The 22,300-nt window shown below is 39.2% G+C and overlaps 2 protein-coding genes across 4 annotated transcripts in view; one reads left to right on the top strand and one right to left on the bottom strand.

The window, feature by feature from the left end:
- The window catches only part of ccdc80 (coiled-coil domain containing 80), a 23,319-nt gene extending 10,634 nt beyond the window's left edge, over positions 1-12,685 (top strand). Inside the window, exons 7-10 of the mRNA XM_072397366.1 lie at positions 2,498-2,649; positions 3,716-3,819; positions 8,908-8,991; positions 11,755-12,685. Coding sequence (XP_072253467.1) covers positions 2,498-2,649; positions 3,716-3,819; positions 8,908-8,991; positions 11,755-12,077 — 663 coding nt within the window. The 3' untranslated portion in view covers positions 12,078-12,685. The remainder of the gene's footprint in view (positions 1-2,497; positions 2,650-3,715; positions 3,820-8,907; positions 8,992-11,754) is intronic.
- On the bottom strand, positions 12,574-22,300 carry slc35a5 (solute carrier family 35 member A5). 3 transcript variants are annotated; one of them, XM_072397369.1, is made up of 10 exons: positions 22,224-22,300; positions 20,485-20,636; positions 20,228-20,326; positions 18,649-18,782; positions 18,342-18,409; positions 17,916-18,104; positions 17,035-17,235; positions 16,816-16,943; positions 15,770-16,038; positions 12,574-15,239 (listed from the first exon to the last, which is right to left on the bottom strand). In XM_072397369.1, exons 2-10 carry the CDS (start codon positions 20,609-20,611, stop codon positions 15,171-15,173), a joined length of 1,284 nt encoding a protein of 427 aa, XP_072253470.1. In that variant the 5' UTR covers positions 20,612-20,636; positions 22,224-22,300; the 3' UTR covers positions 12,574-15,170. The 3 variants fall into 3 exon arrangements, with proteins under 3 accessions (XP_072253470.1, XP_072253469.1, XP_072253468.1); XM_072397368.1 differs by having other exon boundaries at positions 22,216-22,293; XM_072397367.1 differs by having other exon boundaries at positions 20,485-20,639; positions 22,224-22,293.

The raw sequence follows: 22,300 nt of genomic DNA, 5'->3' as shown, positions 1-22,300 counted from the left end.
TGTATATTATATATATATATATATATACTTGCTGTGCAACTGCAATTTTGAAACATTAGTGATAGTATTACAGTTAAAAAAATGGAAAAGTTAAAAGACGAGGGAAAAATATAATGACGTATAGTTATGCCTCTTGAGCACTGACATTTAAAAATCAGGCTGTCTTACCCGATTTACCTGAAAATACAGTATCTGAATACAGATTCAGCACATATGCAAGTAACATTAATATCTGTATTATTTATTAACACCAAATAGCTAGCTAGTGTAAGCAACACCAGGTCTGAGCACATGCATGATATTTTGCATATCATTGCACATGTATAATCAAGGTTATTTTCAATCACTATATTCAACCTGCAGTTACATCTGAACAAACAGATGGTTTAACTATGTATTTTCACCACAAAGAACAGCTAACCTACAATTAGCTTCTGTGCAGTAAGATACAATGATGAAGCAATCCTATTTTCCACTCCATGGTTGTCGAGTCATCTATCCAACGTACAGTATGTGCCCACTGAGCACCTCACATAACTTTAGCAACTTCTGCTTAGTTCCAGCTCTGTCAAAACACGGACTGCGAGATGTTTTCAGAGAATCGTCACATGCAATAAAAGTACTAGTTTACAGTCTGTTCCTCTTCCTGCTGTTTGCCTCACTGTCAGTGCTGATTTATAAACAGTAAACAAGGGAGAGTGGAGCCTCTCTTCAGCACCAGAGGATGGCGCATGTACCAGATCTGTGGGGTCCCGAGCGTGCATATGATGTCACAATTATGACTGGCTACGGATCCCATGAGAACAAATGATCTAATAAGACACTAACTATTTATTTTCTCTGTCCACAATGAATACAGCTCTCAACACAATAGATATACTTTATTAATCCCAGAGGAGAAGTTGAGTAATCCAACTCAGAGAATAAAGAAGAGAAGGACAGAGATGCTACCACTCCGTCACGCATGTTTTCCTCAGATGAGAGTCCACTACAGCTTTATAAACATGAAGTTTACTACCAGCAAGCACTGCTTTCTCTGGTTCACATTCAAGGCCAAAGCCAAAAACAGACACTCAAAATAAGATGAAGACAAATAATCTAAAAGTTTGTTGCTTTTGTTGTTTACTGTCTTTGAATCATTGCAAGCATTATTCTGCAAGAAGGATAATTCAGCGTGTGTAACTTATGAACATTTTATCACACAGTACATTAGCACATCCAGCTAATCAGAAAGTATGATCTGCAAGCTTAGGACCCAGAGCTGATTTGCCAATATGGTGCCCACAATGACATTGTTGACCAGCTGTAAGAAGACAAACATGTTTAATATTAATATTCAATATATAATACATAAAGTGCTTCCATGCTGGTGGTAATAAGTCAGTCATCCTGTAAGTACAGTAGACCACAAAAGTAAATTTAACAGAAGTGACAAAAGCTAATACCGCTGGGATAGGCTCCAGCCCCCCTGCGGCCCGACCGATTAAGCAGATATAGAAAATGGATGGATGGATGGAGGAAAGCTAATCTCCCCTGGAAAACCTCAATTGGTCAGCTCCACAGGCCTGAACATTACCACCCACTGTACTGCATCAGCCCTGCAGATGGTCTTACTTAAATTTCAAGTTTTTGGGTACTTATTCAGATAAAAATCTGAATAAGCATTTGAAAAGTTGTCATTTCTCAGCTACCTGTTTCCACCTGGAAATATGTATAATGTCTTTGATTTGATGGTGACTTCAAACATAACTAATTCAGCTTGATTCGTGGCCGTGTTTTGCTCTGTTGGTCTTCATGTCTCTTTCTCTTTGAAGGTGACCTGGACTCATATTGCCAGCACAGTGGCTTTACCAAAACACTGTTTTAGTTCACGCTGCATGACATTTGCCCAACAGCTGTGCGTGTGTGTGCCAGTATAAATCAACAGGCTGTTTTTGGACAGATTCATCAAAGAGGCCAGTGTTCACATCCTCTGCTGACAGAAGCGCAGACAGGGGAGTCTGTGAGTGTTCACGGATGTGGGTGTGTGTAGGAGACAGAAAAAGGCATGAGCACAGTGGAAAGAGAGGTGTGAAAGAGAACGAGCTGTGCAGTAACTTCAGCAAATCCCATGGAGGGTGTGAGAGTGTTCACATTTTCATACATGTGTTAGATATTTCTGCCGTCATTGCATAATATTTAATAACTTACAGGCATGAGATACACTGTCATGCTTGAGCAACATGCCCTGTGCTGCTTCCCAGAAACGGTTGCAAAGAAAGTTTCGGATGTGGCAAAGTCCATGCCACATTCATAAACATGCTCCAAACTTTTTTTAAAAGCAGTTTTACCATTGTTTTATGCCGTGGAATTCTGTTTTCAGATCTGTGTGCTGCGATCAGGTTTTTGTTTCCAAAGACATGTTGATTCATTTACTCTGTGGCTAAACCACATTTCAAATCAAGAGGATGACTGGCTCTTGTTAATGTTGTTTTTCTTTTTCTTTTTTTGCGGTCAGCAATCCTATGAGGTTCCCATCGCCATGAAGGCTGTGTTTGACTACATCGACACCTTCTCCTCCCGCATCCGAGAAATGGAGCAGCAGAAGAGAGACGGGGTTGTCTGTAAAAAGGAGGACAAGCCCAGATCACTGGAGAACTTCCTGTCCAGGTGAGGTTGCCTGTAAAGATCCTGAATTCCTGACATGGCAAAAAAAAAATGTGGTTGCAAAGGCATGGCAGAGCAGCCTGCTTCCATGAGAACACTTTACAGAAGATTGTGTAACTTGGCTGTAGGGATTTTCCCAAATTCTGTCACATTGCGAGGTCAGTCACTGACGATTGATGAATGACCAGTTTACACTCCCAAGTTGCAAAATATCTGTCAACAGCTAAGCTTTATATGATAAGTTGTAGGTTATTGATTCTTGTTTCTGCATTTCTTGCTATGTATGACAAACCAAATCAGTTTTTAGATTCAGATTCCTTTATTGTCAGTCAGGCAATACATCACAGATGCATAGCTGAACACAATTACGAGCCCAGAGAAAAATAAATAATCACAATAAAAACAGAACCAGGTTAAAAGACTGTAGTGCACCCTCATCAATAACTTACAAAAGTAATTAAAGATACTCAACACAACCAGAAGGACATTTCTGTCCATGCTATTCTGTTTTATTTTAATCTATATTGATAAAATGATGTGAAAAAACCACAACATCTTCAGTCACAGATATTGTGATTGTTCTGCTGAGAAACTGTCAGAGATAGTCAGAGTCATTGGGTGGCCAAATCAGGCTGTTTCTACTTCTATCAAACATCTGTTGCTTAACTCAGAAATCAGCTGGACCAGAATTTATGGTGATTATGTGCGATGTTTGGCAGATTGCAGATTCTGCAATACACAAACAGCTTGTTTGTTAGTGTGCCACAGAGATTAAAAGTAACATAAAGCCCTGTCGTTCCTAAAACCTGAATCACTGCTGTCACATATTTTCACGAGATGTCTTTAGCAGACAGGCCGTCTTTTGTTTCCATGGAGACCATAGAGAATTCCACTTCCAGGGTGTAGCGATCTGGCAGGTTTTTGACCATAATTCGGGGTTGTCACCCTCTGGCAGTAATTGTATGGGAATATGTAGAGTACAAGCACAAACTGCTTGTCTTGGCACAGAGCTTTCACTGCTGCACAAAAGTGCCACTTAAATGCAGGCTGAAATTCTCTGTGATTGCAGGTTCCGATGGAGACGTCGTCTGTTTATCATTTCCGCCCCCAACGACGAGGAGTGGTCCTATCAGCAGCAGCTCTATGCCCTCACTAGCCAGGCCTGCAATCTGGGTGAGTCACCTGAAAGAAAGTATTCTCTTCAGTAAACTGTAAATTGAGACTGAAAACTAAGTCAAAGCTCAGAAGCAGTGTGTGGAAACCTAAGTCCACCCTTACTGCCTCCATAGGATTTAACAGGATTAGTAGCATCCAGGTGGTGGTGATCAAATGCACTTGATTAACTAGTTATCAGCAAGTGTGAGCACCTCTATAAAAGCAGAATTTGTTTCAGTTTCCTGGTCTGGAGCATTCAGGTGTGTTAACACAATGTCAAGGAGGAAAGACATCAGCAATGATCTTAGAGAAACAATTGTTGCTGCCCATCAATCTGAAAAGGGTTATAAGGCCATTTCCAAACTATTTGGAGTCCATCATTCTACAGAGAGAAAGATTATTCACAAGTGGAAAACATTCAGGACAGCTGTAAATCTTCCCAGAACTGTACGTCCCGGCAAGTTCACCCCAAGGTCAAAAAGCCAAGAGCTACATCTCATACTCTACAGGCCTCAGTTAGCATGTTAAAGGTTAAAGTTCATGACAGTACAATTAGAAAAAGACTGAACAAGGATGGCTTGTTTGGAAGGGTTGCAGTAGAAAGCTGATCCTATCTAAAAAGAACATGGCAGCACAGCTTAGGTTTGCAAAGCTGCATCTGAACAAACCACAAGACGTCTGGAACAGTGTCCTTTGGACAGACCAGACCAAAGTGGAGATGTTTGGTCATAATGCACAGCAGCATGTTTGGAGAAAACCAAACACAGCATATCAGCACAAACACCTGTTATGGAAGTTTTTATCTCTTCCTTCCTAATACCTCTGATGAGCAATGAAATAGAGAAACTTACTGCCGGCCGGCTAAGTTTTTATTCTTCGTTGCAAGGAAAAAGATCAGTCCACACTATTCAGCGGTAATGGTATGAAAAGATACAAACAAAAAGAACCCAAAGCATTTATACCTGAGGAGGGGGCTTTGTTCCTTAGGTGTGTAACCACACCTCCAGGTGGGGCAGGATGCAGTCTTGATGATAATTAAGAAACAGGAGGTTAAAACAATTATCATGTCATGAGTGTTAATTAAGAGGTAAATAGTTTAAAACAATTAGCGTGTCTGGGTGATACAAATGGTTAATGTGGATGAGTTTGTTAGTCCTGAGACATAAAATTTACCATCATACACCTCATACCAACTGTCAAGCACGGTGGTGGAGGGCTGATGATCTGGGCTTGTTCTGCAGCCACAGGACCTGGACACCTTGCAGTCATTGAGTCCACCATGAACTCCTCTGGATACCAAAGTATTCTAGAGTCAAATGTGAGGCCATCTATCCAACAGCTCAAGCTTGGCTGAAACTGGCTCATCAACAGGACAATGATCCCAAACACAGCAGCAAATCTACAACAGTCTGAAATGTCTGAAAAAGAAAAGAATAAAGATGTTGCAATGGTCAAGTCAAAGTCCAGACCTCAAACTGATTGAAATTAACCCCAGATTGTTCTCATTATGTCCTGTTATGTAAAAATCTAGAATCAAATGAATATGTACTTTATTTTTCACGTGTGCCCTCTGGAATCTACCAAATCTTTTTTTTTTTTTTTGTAATGTAATTGACACAAATTCCAATGTGAGAAGGGAAACAAGTTTTGCATCATGGATTTTCCCATAGGAAGCAATGGACAGTTGGTTTTTACCTTTTTTGAAAAAAGGGAAGCAGTGATACTTCACTCTTGGGTCATCATCAATGCTGCTGATGAAATATTTTAAAAATAGTGATGACATCACATTCCCTTTCAAATAACCCTCATATACTAAAGCAACTAGCAGATGGGGGTTAGAAACTAAAGTTCCTAAAAATGCTGCGTTCAGTATGGTTATTAGTATGAAGCAAGTCGAGTGACTTCAATAGAAACTACTCTATTGCCTGGTCACGTGATACTAACGCATGGGAGTGAGACTGTCCCTTTTTCGGTCCCTTTTTGTGTGTTGTAGCTCTGTGTCCAACTTCCTGTTGCTGCAGACCACACAAAAACAGGTTGAGATATCCTACAAAGATTTGAAAAGCAATTATTTTGCCTTCAATGAAGTGACCATAATGAATGCTAATCAAATATCTTTTGTTTCACTGTGACCTTTACCTCACTGAGGCATGTATCCAGCCACTGCCTGCCAAAGTTTTTAGTCAGACCAATGATGAATATATTAATCACAAGATTCACAGATTACACAGAATGTTTGTGTTTGCTGCTATGCTTTCAATATCATTAGCACGATATCATGCGTGCGTACGTGCACACTGTGGCGTCAATGCCACAGAGGGATCCCAGATGACAGAACTGGCAAAGAATTCCTCTTTGAGGCAAACTAGATCTTGTTTTCCTTCCTGACGATGGCCCATTCAGACGGCCAGTTAGTCAACTTTTCCATAGTTACTTTAAAGTTATTACTGTGTATATTAAAAAGATGCATTCATCTGAACTTTGCGAATCTCAACAATCTGACATCTCCAACAGATTTATGGGAGATACATGTAAACTTTAAATAGCCCCCAGATAACTTCCCTTCTGAGTGAAACTAAATAGATTCTATCATCTGGACTTTCTACCCCAGTTGAACCTCATGCTTCAGAGTTGTTTACATGAATTTGAGAGTTCTGACATTTCTCCATGGCTCCTTCTACTTTTGGTCTCATAATGCTTAACAGAGGAACATGGATGCATATGTCACAGTTATTGCTTTGACCCTTGCACTTTTGATACTTAAGACACTAAGAATATATTTCAGTAGGTTTAAGACTGTATTTCGATGTAAAATTCTGAAAATAATAAGCTGATTGGAGAAAGTCAGTAAGATATAACCCAATAACCCAAAGTTTAAAGGGTTATTGTAAATATAAAGAAACAATATTTTAGATAGTGAGGTAGAGTAAAAAAAGAAATTGAATGTGATCAACATGATTATTGTCAATTAATTAACTTAAATGAGCTTTTTAGGCAAAGTCAGAAATAAATAAGACTTAACTGTGTTTATTTTCAGTGTTCATGTGGCCTGAATTAACCAGAATCAAAGGCACTGAATGTTTCCAGTTTCTTTCTCTGAAGAAAAATAATCAACAATTCTTAAGGATACAGTGCATTTTATAATGACTTCTGCAGTTTATGATGTTATCAAAAAGTTCCACAGTCATTGGTTGAGATGCCTCCACGACACAGTGCTAAGGAGGAACTTGCAAAAATGGCTTGAACACATAGCAGTGCAAAGATGGTAAAAGCTACCAGCTGACAGATGCAGAAGCTTTCAAACACCTACAAGAAATATTCAGAGCGTCATTGTTGCCAAATGTTCTGAAACCAAAGATCAGTGACGGCATCAAGAGCTGTGTCCTTAGTCCTCTAAGTGCATGGGAGTCAAACTGCAGTCCATTCAAATCTGTGGGAATTTTTATGGTCTTCACTATGTTTGAAAGTTCCTCTTTTTTAAGGGCTGGAATTTTACTCTGTTGTGGTGGAAATTAAACATTTTTCCAGCACTTTCTGGCACTTCTTGTCAGGAAGTAGGAAAAACTGTTGCTTTTTTTAAGTGGAAAGTTAAAATGAATATGTGACCATTTTGGAGGTCAAGTGAACTGAAATGATAGGACGGCAGTTGTTCACACGCAAGGTACATTGTCATCAATGTCATTGATATATCTTTCAGCTAAATAGTTCCAAGAATTGGCTACATTTTCTGTTAAGAAAACTTCCTCTATAATTTTCTATGTGCTCTCTCTCTCTCAAGGCTGAAGTGACTTTCATTTATATAAACCACAAAGAAGAATGTGAGCGAAAAGTGCAAGTTTGAAATTTTTTAATTTGCTTTGTAGCCTTTGACATTTTAAATCAAATATTCAGATGATATAAAATTGTTATAAAATTGTATTAACATATATTTGTGAAGATATTCGGAAAATTAATCAAATCCTTTAAAGGATGCACACCCCCATACATTTGTTTGTGGTGCTAAATTAAAATCAGAGACTTCCAACACTGAATACCCACAGATATGTAGATAGGAAATGCACAAATCCAACTACAGGACCAAGTTGACAAATAAAGTAGTTAGATTTAGTGACCTTATTACCTGATTTAGCATATTTAATGTTGATAATTTGAATTATATACTCAAAATTCAGGGATAACAGTAACTCAGACCAAGATTGAGTGAACATTTGGTGTCAACTTACCTCCTGCGGAATATGTTTTGTAAAGAGCAGTAAACCGGTGACCTTTCACTGCCCTTTTTATGGTGGGAGTTTCATATCCCCCATAGAAAGGCTTTCACGTTTGACCACAACCAAAAATCACGACTGAGCTTTATCAGGTGAGACAAATGTGCAACAACCACACAGAACCATGATGATAGTAAAACCTTAAACTTCTGCAAGTCAGCATAAGGGAGATTACTGTTGAAAAAGCATCTTAAGAGTTTCAAACCTGTTTTACTCATCGACAGTAGGTCAACAGTCCTGTGATGAATTGGAGAAGGACCTTAAACAACAACTCTGTCAGCTATACAGATGAAGATTTGTTCACATTTGTTACAGCCTTTGAATCTCTTGTGAAATAGGACTGATTTGAAAGTGGTGTTATTAAACATCTGTATGTATGTGCATGAGTCAAGTGACTGAAGAAAAAAGCCTGTCTTTCCTTATCAGTTGGTCTAGATCTGGTTGTAGGGGGACTTTCTGTCCCTCATGTGCTGATCTTGGCACCCGCAGCTGCCCCGCCCCCCCAGGCCCAAACAAAGGCTTGGGAGGTTTGATCCTGGTATTCAGCACTTGGCGCTGACCAAGTAAAACCAGTGTTCTTCTGTGTTTAATGTGGGCTTTATTAGTTAAGAGGAAACAGCTTATTGGCAGGACTCTCTAGACCACCACCACATTCCTTCCCTGGACCTTGAAACCAGAACTTAGGATGGTTCCAATAATAAACAAGTGCAAAGAAATCAGCTTGGATCAGCAGAAAAGCTGATGAATAAGAACCAGTTAGGCTGAAAATAGCACAATGCATATTGTACTTATATATTTGCATATCTCTCATGTGTGTGTATTTGTCATGGTGACACAGGTCTGAGGCACATCGCCATTATGAAGCTGGTTGGCACGGAGTTGCCAGATATGGGCGGAGTCTTGGAACTGTATCCCATTAACGGTAAGAACTTTCTCATGAGAAGGAAAGGGTGAAACTGTGGATCGAACATATCTGGAGCAAGCACACGCACTCCAGTAAATCTTTTTCTGCACAAATGACCTCCTTTTATTAAACACTAAGACCAGAGGGGTAGGCTACGACGGAAGGTCAACACAGCAAGATTATCTTTGAGCTGGCTCTAATAAGAGGTAATGGGTAACATAATGGTGGTTCTTTTTTTAAAAAAAAACAAGAACCAGGTTTCTTTCTTTAGACTTTGTGCATGCCTGCATAGAGTTTAGAGGTGTGAGTCGTTATTGCCCTCACATTTTGATTCAAATGCAATTGTCCCGTTATTGATTTGATGCGTCTCTGCATCTTGCATCATTTCTACATAACTTCACATTTTAAAAAAGTTTTCATTGCTGGTGAAAATCAGGGATCTCTTTGACAGAATAAATCTATAGATTTTTAGCTATGAAAGCTGCCAAAAAGTTAGTGTGTCTCCTCTTTTTGTCAAATTTGAAGAACAAAAGTTGCTTTGGTAATTCTTGGGTGATTAGTCGGGCTGGCTGTGTTCCTTGAGATTGTAGACAGTTAACTCAGGGTGAAAAGTAAGTAAGTTAAGCTTATTTTTATAGCACCTTTCTCTGACTAAAGTGCTTCACAATAAATACAAGTGCATGCCAGAGTTGAGGTGCAACTGCTTCAAAGTAACGCCCCCCAGATAACAGTCTCTTAGTACATAACCTGAAGGTTCAAATTCAAGAGTACTGCTTTATCAACTCTGAGAGGCTTTTCCATCACCAAGATTTTATATCTAGAGAAAACTAGAGTCGTGTGCTCCTCTGTTGGTTTCATGAGGAAACAAACTATAAATGTCTCTTATTAGGAGAATAACTAAAGTACTCCATGTTTGCGAGGTAGACTTTACTCACTGCCTGCTTTTTGTCCAGTACATACGTTCTGCTAAGATCATACAATCCAAAGTGTGCTCAGATGTCCACTTTGAAACGTTTTATTGAGTTCTGTCTTCCTCTGTTTTATCACAGTAGTGTCAGTGAAACTTGGTAATAAATTTTCCTGAAATTGGATTACCAACTTGGAAAATCTAAGGAACCTCACCCGCCCTGACCTTAAAATCTGATATTGTTTCCCTGAGCAACAATAGTGGTGATATTTGCTGTAATAAACAGTTTATTAGCACTTAGTTTTAGTTTTATTAGCATTTAATTAGTTTGTATTTCATTACATCAATTGCACACATTGTCATAGTACTGACCTACCTCTATCAGTGAACATGTTGTCTTGGTGTTTGTAGCTGCTCAAAATACAGCTTAATACTTTAATAACTTTTTTTCTCTTTTTTGGCAATACCAGCTTGCACGATCAATGAGCAAATCCTGCTGGTTTTCAAACTTACAACTGAAATAACATCAACTTGGGTATAACAGAAGTCCCAGACACTTCTGAGCAAAATAGAACACAGCATAACTTCTTCTGTTTTCACCGGGGCCTAGATATAACCAATTCCAAATCATATACTAGGATTTTGTGCATGCTGCAAACCTGCATGTTGTTCCGTCACTGCTCTGAAAGTCGTCCACATCTGCATCGAGATTCATCATAGAATTAGGAGGAGGAAGGCGTTTTTTCGACATATAGTGCTATAGAACATTAAAAAAATGTACCGGTGCATTAAAATCTTACACTGCTGCTGAATGAAGGAAATCACTTTATTTTGTATCTAATTCACAGTGAAATCAATTAGAAATGAGACATTATTTGTTATAAATCCTAATAAACACATCAGTTTTCTATTGTGCTCTATTAGTTGCAATTTCAATAGCTAAAACAGATGTGGAAGCGAATCTGGACCAAACTACAACTGCATGCATTAATTAACGAAGCTGCAAGTAAGGCTCAACAAGTTATAATGCATCCTCTCAGCTGAGAATCTGCATCACAAGTTGTTAATTCAATGCTGAAGTCTGGTCAAAAGGGCACGTTTTAGTTCAGGTTTAAAAAAAGTAGGGGGCACCTAATCAATACTGCCTCAACATGCTGCACACTGTTGAGATAAAAGCTGAATCAATATTGATTTGCAGTCAGTTATGGTTTGAAATATATCCAATACCTGAGGATTGTTCCAGTTTGATGTTATCCAGGTTTCCATCAAGAAAAGTGTCAGTAAAAAAAAGAAGAGCTTTTTACAGCTGATTTAATTGGAAATTCTGAACATCACCTCTTCACGATAGGTCGTGTGTTCAGCATCAGTTACCGTGGTGATTTTGTATGCTTTAAAGAGACTTTTGTGACTCTGACTTTAGAAACATGACTCACTAATTCACTCATCTCACTTCACAACACACCCCTCTTCGCTTCATACATTCACTTCACTGTTTCCCTTTTAAAATAGTTGTTTTTGTTCCAGCTATGAATCAGCCCTGACTGAGATCAAATCTTCTTTCTCATAACAAAAATCCGAAACACATATCCCACAGAGGCCATCATTTCTGCATCCCACTCCCAATCAATATGGTATATCACTCACATAGTTCTTGGTCAAAAGAACTTTTTATCAAGCTGTTACTTTCCTGGGAAATATGAGTCAGGCTCATGCAACACTGCAGAAACTAGCAGATTGAGGTGTTGCCTTCTGGTATCCAGGGTCAGCATGAGGAGGTGTGTTTAGGTGAAACAACCCTACAAAGGAAAATGTGGCTGTGCTCTCTACTGTGAAAATTCTCTTTCATTCCTAACCTGTACCTCTGCTCCATCCAGGGAGTTCCACTGTTGAGCGTGAAGGCCTCTCAGCCACCCTGGTGAAGGACATGAGGAACTACTTCCAGATCAGCCCAGAGTACTTCTCTATGCTGCTGGTAGGGAAGGATGGCAATGTCAAGTCATGGTACCCTTCGCCCATGTGGTCTATGGCAAACATCTATGACCTGGTGGACTCAATGCAGCTGCGCAGACAGGAAATGGCCATTCAGCAGTCCCTCGGAATGCGTTGCCCTGAAGACGAATATGGCGGCTATGGCTACCACCAGCACGGATACGAGCATGGTTATCAAGACGGGTATCACCAGGGTTATGGTTACTAAGAGTGGCGTGCTCATCGAGGATGCTGGTTCTTGGGGCCTTTAATTGTCTTCTTTTGATCAATAACATATCTTCATCTTTCCTACCCATCCTCCACCCGACAGTCATCACAGATGGAGTGAGCTCCTCGAATGTTTTGTAGCACTTAGTGAAAGTCTCAAAACTGCTTTCACCTACCCAGTTCTTCCTTATACAATCAATAATATAATAGGCTGCAAGTAATGGTAAGTTGAAAAGAGCTTTTAAGCAGAACTGGTTAGTCAGTTTGCATGTCTGGAGGATCAGGGATTTGTTCTGTACCTTAATTTTATGCCTTTGTCATTTTTACAACTCAAACACAGTTTATATCATCTGTCATCTCCACTTGCCTCCCAGGTCAAATTGACATTTTTAGAATATGAGCACACACCTTTATTTTGTAGATAATGAGCTAAAATAAGATGTATTTATTGGACATCTGTCGCCTTTGAAGTGCAATTACGGATCCTTTTTTGAAAAAAAACAAACTGTCACATTAATTCTTTTTTTGTAAAGTTTATGTTGTTCTATAATGTTCTTATTTATACTTTACTGGCAATTATGACAAATAAACGTGCGTTTACCACCTGCATTGGTTGCTGTGCACAATATATCAACTAACAAATTCAGCCTAAATGCATTCCAACAATCTTTTGTGCTACATCTCCCCCTAGAGGCTTTATTTTGTGAGGTGGTCAAGAGAAATACCTCACAGTTTGATCAATTAATGACTGTGACGTGAGAAAAGTAAAACTGGAAAAGCTCGAATTAAAAACACTTCTCTCCATAATTACAAACACATTTACTCAAGTGTCCAAACACTAAACTATTTAAAAGCTGAAGACCAAGACGGCTCAGTTTTGCTGTGTTGCTGCTTTTCAGCTCTTATCTTAGCAGCAAATTCATTTCACAACAGTTGGCATCGACGCATGTTTTAATGTCAGAAACAATTTTAAGAGAGATGTTTCATAATATTTACAGTACCACATAAGAACAATCAAGGCAAAGTAAAAAAAAAAAAAAAAAAAAAAGCAAGAGCAGTTTGTGCTTATAGAAATTCAGGCATTCGTGGTCCATTAGGTCATTGCTCACAGATCAGGGGCCTCATTTATCTCTGCATTTCACACTCTATAAACTCTGTGAATGCATATGCTCATATGCAAACTCTGACCTTTGCGTATGAGCATGATGGAGGGGTGGTGAACTAAAGACAGGTTGTAACTCACGTATTTACTTTAGTTTGACGTCATGCTACAGGTCCACTCTATGAGCATCAAATGTCCCACCATCTGAGCCCAGAGGGAAAAAAAAACACGTCACCTGCATATCTTCAGCACCTAAACATGTCAACTGTGTAAATTATATGTCTGTAAAGAAATATGTGATAGGATTTTTGTCATATCAACAGGACTGAAAAGCTTAATATGTAATACTGCAGGATGACTGTAGGTGTTTCTGAAGGACAACATGAACAGAGCAATCGGGAGAACGGGCGCTCAGGTTCCTACAAACAATTTCAGATTTTCTCTTTGTTGTTGCCAAAGTTCATCTGAAGCAGCCATCAATTAGTTGGCTTGCATTGACAATTTAGTGGTTATTCATGGCATGTGCTAAGGTGATGTGGCCAAAAATAATAACATCTTTAGACAGAAACATGACTTATTTCTTGGTATTTTCTGTTGACATTTCCTATTATTAGAGTTGGGTACCACTCTCATTTGAACTAATTCTGTTCCCACAGCTGGTGTGTAAAATTCTGTACTTTATTGTCTCTGTAGTAACAAGAATATAATTTTAGCTAGTAAAGATAAAGTTTGAATTGAATTTGAATCTTTCATAGGTGATGTCTATGAGTGAGAGAATACTGATGAAATCAAAAGATCTGTTATAATCATACTATTATAAACAACATTTAGCATAGACTGATAAGTTTAAGAGCTGTACTTGAATGTACCTGGAAATCATGCAGGCTTTAAGGTACAAAATGGATGTAGTTTTCAGAATTTACAAGTTAAACGCACCATGAAGTCCCTTGTTTTCAGCTAAAGTTGGCTCGTTCTTATTTTTCCACATGCTGCTAGCATGATAATTCCAAATAAGTTTGCAAGTAAAATGATTGAGAAAGTTTAGACTTGCAGCTCACTCTCACGATGAGGCTAATCTTTGAACAGAAAGTGGTCGCATTTGAACAACATGTACAAAAGTGAGGGAAATGAGGAGAAATAATGAACAATCCCTAAACTCCTCGTGTTGTTCACGAAACAAATTTCTCACACTCTGCCATGACTTTACAGAGGAAACAAGTGGAATCAGAATATACTGATGTCATCGATATCATCTGACGTTATATAACATTTGACACAAATCTTAAAACAAATGAAAAAAGTTGATAGCACCCAGCCCAAGTGTCTGCAGGGCAGAATATAAGGATGACATCTATCCACATTTTTATCATAAATTTGATTTTATAACTGTGACATTCGGCTTTTGTGCACATCCACTGCAGTGCTTTCTAAATGAGGCCCCTGGTTTCTAAAACCCACGTTGTGAATTGAGAAACATAAGTGTCTGCACATCAATCTCACATACACACACATAAAAAAAAAGTCCTGAATAGTGTGTAAACATCTGGCAATGCATTATTTACATTTACATAAATGCTTTTAAATCTATAACTTGTGGACCTGTGCTTCTTTTCTCGCCACATTTCAAAAAGCCTGATGGAATCTTGGCAGAAATGTGGGGACCATTCAGAAGCCAAATAGCAGCATAAACTGGAATCATTGCAAGAAAAATCCTCCTTAACAGCAACTCCAAAGCGGTGTCAGTTGTCTTCCTGCACACACACATAACTGGCTCTTCTGTCATCACATAAACGACAGCAGTCATACACAGACAGGCCCGTTAAAAAATATACACCACAGCCATACACGTACAACGCTGTCATTCACCGTTTACCCGCTGACAATTTCAATAACTGGTTTTACAGACAACTTTTCACCATGCTGCATCGAGCAGAAGTCTGAGCAGCTTAGTGTGAGCAGCAGTTATGTCCTCAGTCTTATGTCTGAGAAGGTCTACAACGATTCCTCCTCAGATTCACTGTCTGTGTTAGTCTTTGTCAAAAGCTCCAGTTCCTCACCATCCTACAACAGGAAATACAAAGAGGACGTCAGCACAACTGCAAAGATGGCAAAATCCAGTACAGGACCTGCAGACACTGAAGTATTTCACACATTTACATCTTGCTTTCTAAGCCGCTTTAAGGCCATGGTAAAGATGTTCACTGCTTTGAGAACAGAGAGGGGAAATACTTTGCATTTCAAAGCCAGTTGCCGGCCTGCTGCTTGTTTTTGTTAGCGCACAACCAAAGAAAACTAAAATGCATCAGCAAGAGTACAGTTCAAATAAAGATGTTTTGTAGTCTAAACTACCATAGGAATTATGTGAACTATGGCTTCAGTGTGAGTCTGTATGCTGTTTTCATAGCAGGGAACCCGGTTCCCTCCTGCACTGGAGAAATCGCATTATAAAGAAATAAGAGCCATGTTTCCTACAGAGGTCCTGGTATGTGCGTGGGAGGAGAGGAAACAGCTATATGTTTGGGTTCAGTGAGTACAACAGAGCGAGGAAAGGAGTATGCGCGACTGTTGAAGATTTGTAGTTTGCTGCTTACCCCTCTGGACCTCTCGAACACTTCTCCATTCATGACCCGCAGCTTCTCCTGCTGCAGGCTGTATTCTAGGTCTTTGGGCCGGCTGGCGTTGTAGATAAAGATGGCCAGGAGGACTATGGGGGCCTGCAGGAAGAAGTCCAACGATGGGCGGAAGTTGAAGAGGAAGAGGGAGAGGCCAGTAACCAGAACAGTGGTGATTTGGCCGGTGAGTACATGGAACATGTTGTCTCTGAACTTTAAGATGAAGGCCACAGATAAACCCAGAGCGGCTGGTGGAGAGGAAAGTGAGGAGGGTGAGTTCTTCAGATGTGCATAACAACCCTCTCAACATAGTTGGTGTTAACCGATTATGTAGGCAAATTCCAGGATTCTAATACGCCAAGAGTAGTGCAGTCACATTGTTTCTTTTAATGATTACGAACACAGTAACATGTGAAAACAAAAATAACGCCTCTTTCCATTATAAGGGTACACGTATCAAGACTTGATAGAAAAGAATGTGTGAATACAACCTCAGATGAACAACAACACATGACATATTAGTGATATATAAAACCTTACAGGAAGAGGGTGTACTTTCCTTTCCACGTGGCTGTAACAGACCAACTGCGTGGCTCATTTTAAATGGTGACAGTAGCAGCTCCTCTGCCAGTACAGTGCGAGGTGTTCGAATCAAAGGTTATGTAGTGATATTGGTTGTGATACTGTTTGAAAAAGATTTGTTTTCTCCATTACCAACACAATTATACCAGATGATTTTTCAATCAAACAAAAAGGAACTGCAGTGCGACAGACAAGTCTTTCAATGACAGTGCTTCAAATGATCATAAAGCATCTGCATGTGTGCATTTTTTTAAAGGATAGAATGCCATATTTCTTATTTATTGGCTGTAACTTAATGTAAACAGAGAAGTGCCAACAATCTTCTTTCTTATCTCTTTGACAGAGAGTAAACACACACATTTTCTTAAATAATCACTTTTAATTGCCTTAATCTATCTTTTAAAAAAATAAAAATAAATAAATAAATTTCCACTACTACTCACCAGTGACAAACACCAGACCCAGGGAATAAATGTTATGTCCATGCAGAAGGCCACAGTGAACAGTGAGGCCTCGAGCCTCACTGCCAAGCCCGAGGGTCAGACCATTAAACACCACACCAAAGGCATACCTACAAAACCAAACGGCAAAGGATTAAGAATCACAACAAATGCAGCCATGTGTGCTCTGCTTTTGTATTTACTTCATTATCTCCTCCTCACAATTTACTGTTCTGAATGAAAATGCTCTCAGTGAGTTGGTCCCCTTCTTTGAGAATCTTCTCGTTGTAGATGTTGGCCATGGCAGAGATGAAGCACTGGAGGAGGAGCAAGATGTGGCCCACGCCCAGGGATCGAAGCCTCTCCACTAACCTGTCCCTCCAGGCCTGACCGGGCAGCGATGACGTCCATGATTCAGAGGCACTGCAACAAACAAGAATCTGACTGATTAATGAACGAAAAAGTGTGTTCAAAGGTCTGTGCAAGATGTGGTTCTTCCTACAGTACTCCGATTATGATTATTTCAGATAAATCCTCATGCATTTGTCCAGTTAACTGAATGAAATGCAGTAAGTACTTTATGGTGGTAAACAATGTTTTCTTTAGATCATAAATGCAAAAAAAAAAATGAATGTGAATACAAGCTGAAATGAGCTTCCCCATTAAAGTGGCTGGATTCAGCTCCACAGGCACACGCAGAGACGCTGTTTATTCTTCACATTCAAAGGAGCCTGTTCAGGTGGGTCAGGTATGTGGTTATGACACCTTCTCAGAATTTCCTTTAGGAGGTTTTCCAGGAACATCCAGCCAAGAAAAGGCCTCAGGTTAGACCCCAAATAGCTATTTTGACCTGGAAATGCCTTGAGTTTACAAGTAAGGAACTACAAAGTGTTGCTGGGGAGAAAGACAACTAGAATACTCTCTTTAGCCGGTTGCCAACACAACCACACCCCAGATAAGCTGAATTTACTGGAGAAATGGATCGATGAACATTTTTGTGATTATTATTTGTTGACTAAATATATTTTCCAACATGCTTAACAAACCTTAACCAATATCTCCTTTAGTTTGTTAACGAGCAACCGTGAACACATGAGTGCTACCTGCTGTTTTTCATCTGCTCCAGGAGTTGTGTGTAGAGGAGGCAGGAGTTGGAGGACCTGGAGAGGGGGTGTGAGTGGAGGCCTGGCACTGCTACGGAGTTCTGGCTGCCTCCGGATCCCATTGTCAAGGAAACAATAGCCAGAAAGAGAATAACTAATGCTGCCCACTGAACCCAAGACAGGCGTCTCCTGAAGGATGAAGACAAGAAACAAAAATGACTCCATATCATTTTATATCATTTAAATATTATGAGCTTTGCAACTGTACACTAATGAGAGTGGTTTATAATTGAAAAAAAATCCCTTTAAAGCCAAAAAATAACAAATATTTGGTTAAAAGGAAGTGGACACTATAAGAAGAAACAAAACACTGTTCTGCGTCCATTACAATCAGAGCATTACAGTGTTGTGAAAGCAGCCACTTACTTGAGAACGATTCTAAAAAGTACAGCTGTGGTCAGGATGACAAAGTTGGAGAACAACACTGCCATCGCCTGGCAACAAGAGAGAGAACAGCAAGCTTTGAGATAAGACAGCTGAGTCATGGAAAAGTGCATCAAACACCATCAAAAAAGGTCTAACATATGAAGAAAACCTTTACAATCAGATAACAAGTAAACAGCACAATGATGTTTCTTCTTATGTGAAAAGAATCATTTTAACCTCAATTTGCACTTTACAAAGTCTTTCACTCTAACAGAAGACTGATGGCAGATATAAGTTTTTAACTCACAGGCTGCAGGTAGGTCATCACATAGAAGATGATGAGGTTGTCCAGAAAGTAGAGGAACGCTGGGACAGCCCACTTTAGGGAGATGAGGAAGGAGGAGCTAGAGGCACAGCCCAAATCTCTGCATGATCGTCCCTCTGAGGACAAAGACAGAAAAATCTGTTCTCATTATGATGTTTACATAGATTCTACATATACCCATCCACATACACACACATACAACACCGGTATCCTTGATACACATCATTGCATATTTTTTAAGGAAAGTCTGATGATTAACAGCAAAAACAGACCAATCTCAATCTGAAGTCTCAGAGGTAGAAGTTCTACACCAGTAACTGTGCAATAATGGTCCCACCAATATTCTGTCATCCGCAAAGTCACCTGACCACAACAGAGAAAAACAGCTAAAGAGAAACATGGTGCACATTAATCGGCTGAGCATCGCAGTGATTACAAAGTGCCACAATGTACAGCATATAGCATAAATATCCACACTGTTCCAAAGTCTTATAACAACAGTACTCAAAGCTACACTTAGAACTTTAACATCACATGTCTCAAACATAGTGGAACAGAAACATCTAGGTCTATCCTGCACACAAATTAGTATCTATTAAGGAAGAATCTTCAGTGAGAATCTAATTTACAGCTGCAAACACACAGCACCCATTAAATGTCTTTGATTGAAATGGCAGTAAACATACCACAGCCATGTAAAAATAGCATGATATATATATATTCTAGTTTTGTCAGTTAGCAATTAACATGAAGGTGATTTCAGTACCAGAACCAGCTAAGACACCGGGACATGGTCTAATCTAGGTGGCCTGACTTAATGGAGGTAAGGAAGGAGTCAGAAAACAACAACACTGTTCTGATTGAGATGAGGAGCAGGCGTTCTGAATTGAGACTGTGTGCATTATATGGTTGTGACAGATGATCAAATAATTATGTTTAAAGTGGTGTTTAAGGTCTGACTAATAATAAATCAGTTGTGCGCCACTGTTTGAGTGTCAACACTATCTTTTGTGATGTGACTGCAAAAATGGCAGCTAATAAAAAACAGTGAGAGGCTGGCATCATCTAAAATCAAGTCACTTCTGCTGATAGTAGATAAAGTTCATCTTTAACACTGACATTGTTATAATTCTGACATTCCTGTAACTAACAACCTTAAATCAATTTAACATTTGAGAAGACTTCATCCACAGTTAAAGTTCGAAAACCAGCACCCTGAAACCTGTCACCTACATTATTGAGTAGTTTAACATTTCAGTGTGTCCTCCCATAAAGTACTGGCAAAATACTTGGTTCTATGTCTTCTCTGATGCTGAAATGCGATGCTTCAACTGCGGCCATATTACATGTTACAGAAGCAGTGCAGGGATTCAGGAACCTGGATCGGCTGCAAATATTCAAAACTATTCTGGTTTCTCTGTTTAGATATGATATTTCAGTTCTATCAGTTTCATTTAGCACAAATCTACAGCAACCCAAAATCATCTAGGCATCTGACGTGGGCAAACATAAGAAAAATGAATATTTCACAAACGAGATCACTTTTTACTTTGATGTTTACCTTGGACTATGACCCTGACTGACATAACCAGACAGAAGAGCAGTTTGAGCGCCTCAGCAAGGAGATTGACAGAAGCAGGGAGGAAGTCGTATTTATTTTCTGAAAATAAAACAAAATCAAGGTCAACAACCTGCAAAGTGTTACTGTTGGTCATAACAGATAAAAATAACCTAAAACAGCTACACAATATTTCAAAGTGGGAGCTGGTTTGAGGAGAAGGTTATATGATGTCACACATTATTTTTGTATTCACTCACCAGCATTGGCTGAGAATTTGAGCAGCAGGATGCGGCTCGTCCCCAATGTTACAAAGCCCACAGCAAGCGCCAGAGTGTAGGCTGAGGAGCGGGAGCAGAGCCTGGGGCAGGAGGGGCAGCACACCATGACTGGGGCTGGAAGTGGGTCAAATCTGCTGGATCACATCAAATATGCAAATAAATCTTGGTGGTGTCGGTCTGGTCTGTGGGATCTGAGATACCCTGGCCTGAGTTTACATTTCAGAATGTGTATTAACTGAAATCAATAGTAAACTTACAGAACTCGAACTAAAAGTGCAACTACAAATAATATATTGGAAAATAAAGCTAATTTGGGACATTGTGCAAGATAATGTGATTAAACCCTTTCCTCCAAGTGATCCTGTAGAAATAAGCTAACCAGAAGCAGTCAAGTTTCAAGAAAGACATGAGATTTGGACATTAAAAGCTGACAAATAAATTTCCCATCTGGATATTCAGTACTTCCACTGTAAATGAAAATAAATAAAAAAAACACTGTACAAACGCTGATGATTTTGCCATTTTCTTTTCTTTCTGTTACTTAAGTTAATCATTTTCAGATTCTTCTTCTTTTGTTCTCCACTTGTCCAGTTTCCTCTATTTTTTTATAGGGACGCACTGCTCACCATGCTGAGATATACCAAGCTCATAGCTCTTTGGGAATCAGCTTGTTGGTGCAAAAATACTATTTCACGTCTGTAATACCATGTTATCTTTGAGATTTTTCACAGAAGCAACTAAAAAAATGGGAACAAATTATGTGTCTCTGTGACAGGCTGCTGGTAACAAAGTGCCAGAAGATACAATTCAAAATGGGTTCTTTGCTAAGTTGTCTGTTCTATTTACATACAACATGAATTAATCCATGGAGTTAGGTGCCTTTTATTATACTTGAATGATTCATGGGTCAGTGTTAAGTGGTTCAACACACAAATTCCTCTGAATATGATCAGGTACAAAAAGACTGGACTGAAAACGAGCAGCCATTGTGCAAAGAAACACTTTTGAAAGCCTGGAGAACTATTGCTCAAGACCACTTAAAAAGATTACAACAAAGTATACAGCCCCGTGGAAGAAGTTTTGATCCAGCCCTCATTGCAAAAAATAAAGCATACAAATTAATATGGTTGTGAACAATAGACATTTACTTGCTATAGTGCACTTTTATAGTCTGGTTTAGTACTTTTGCTTCCTGTTTGAATGCTTGCCTCACATTTACTACTCACGAGTAAGATATTTTTCGTGAAGCACTTTCCCCGTCTGTTGGTCCCAGCTGTTCATCAAATGTATTTTACAATAAACATGTCTGAGGCAGGGACTGTTGGTCAGATAAAACAATTGTAAGATGTCACTTGTGGCTTTCAAGAGATGTAGAACTAAAGTATTTTGACATCCTAAAGACAAAACAACAAGTGAAACAATCTAACGAGACAAGACAAAATGTTCGCTGTCATTTAACTGCATAGTCTGACACACCTATGGCTTTCAGAAACAATATATATCGTCGTTCGTTTCTGTAAAGGACTTAAATCAACCTGCTCACACAGAATATGGCAAGTGAACACTGATGACTGTGAGCTCACAGCTAATTCAGTAACATTGGCGTCTCAACTGTTTTATTTCCCGATAAAAGCCTCTCATATTTTTTTTAGTTTGACACAGTTTAGAAGCTTCTGCCAATGAGACGCTGAAAATAAGTAAATTATAGACCCACTTACCAATTATCAGCTCTTTTTTTAAGACACAGCAAACACGTTTCCTTCCGTAAACAGAGGCACCCCACAGAACTTCTTGG

The sequence above is a fragment of the Leuresthes tenuis genome, unplaced genomic scaffold (assembly GCF_036924035.1).
Source record: "Leuresthes tenuis unplaced genomic scaffold, fLeuTen1.0.hap1 SCAF_12, whole genome shotgun sequence".
In the NCBI taxonomy this organism is placed as follows: Eukaryota; Metazoa; Chordata; class Actinopteri; order Atheriniformes; family Atherinopsidae; genus Leuresthes; species Leuresthes tenuis.
Note: the sequence above shows the minus strand (reverse complement) of the source record. Positions and strands in the feature narration are given on the sequence as shown.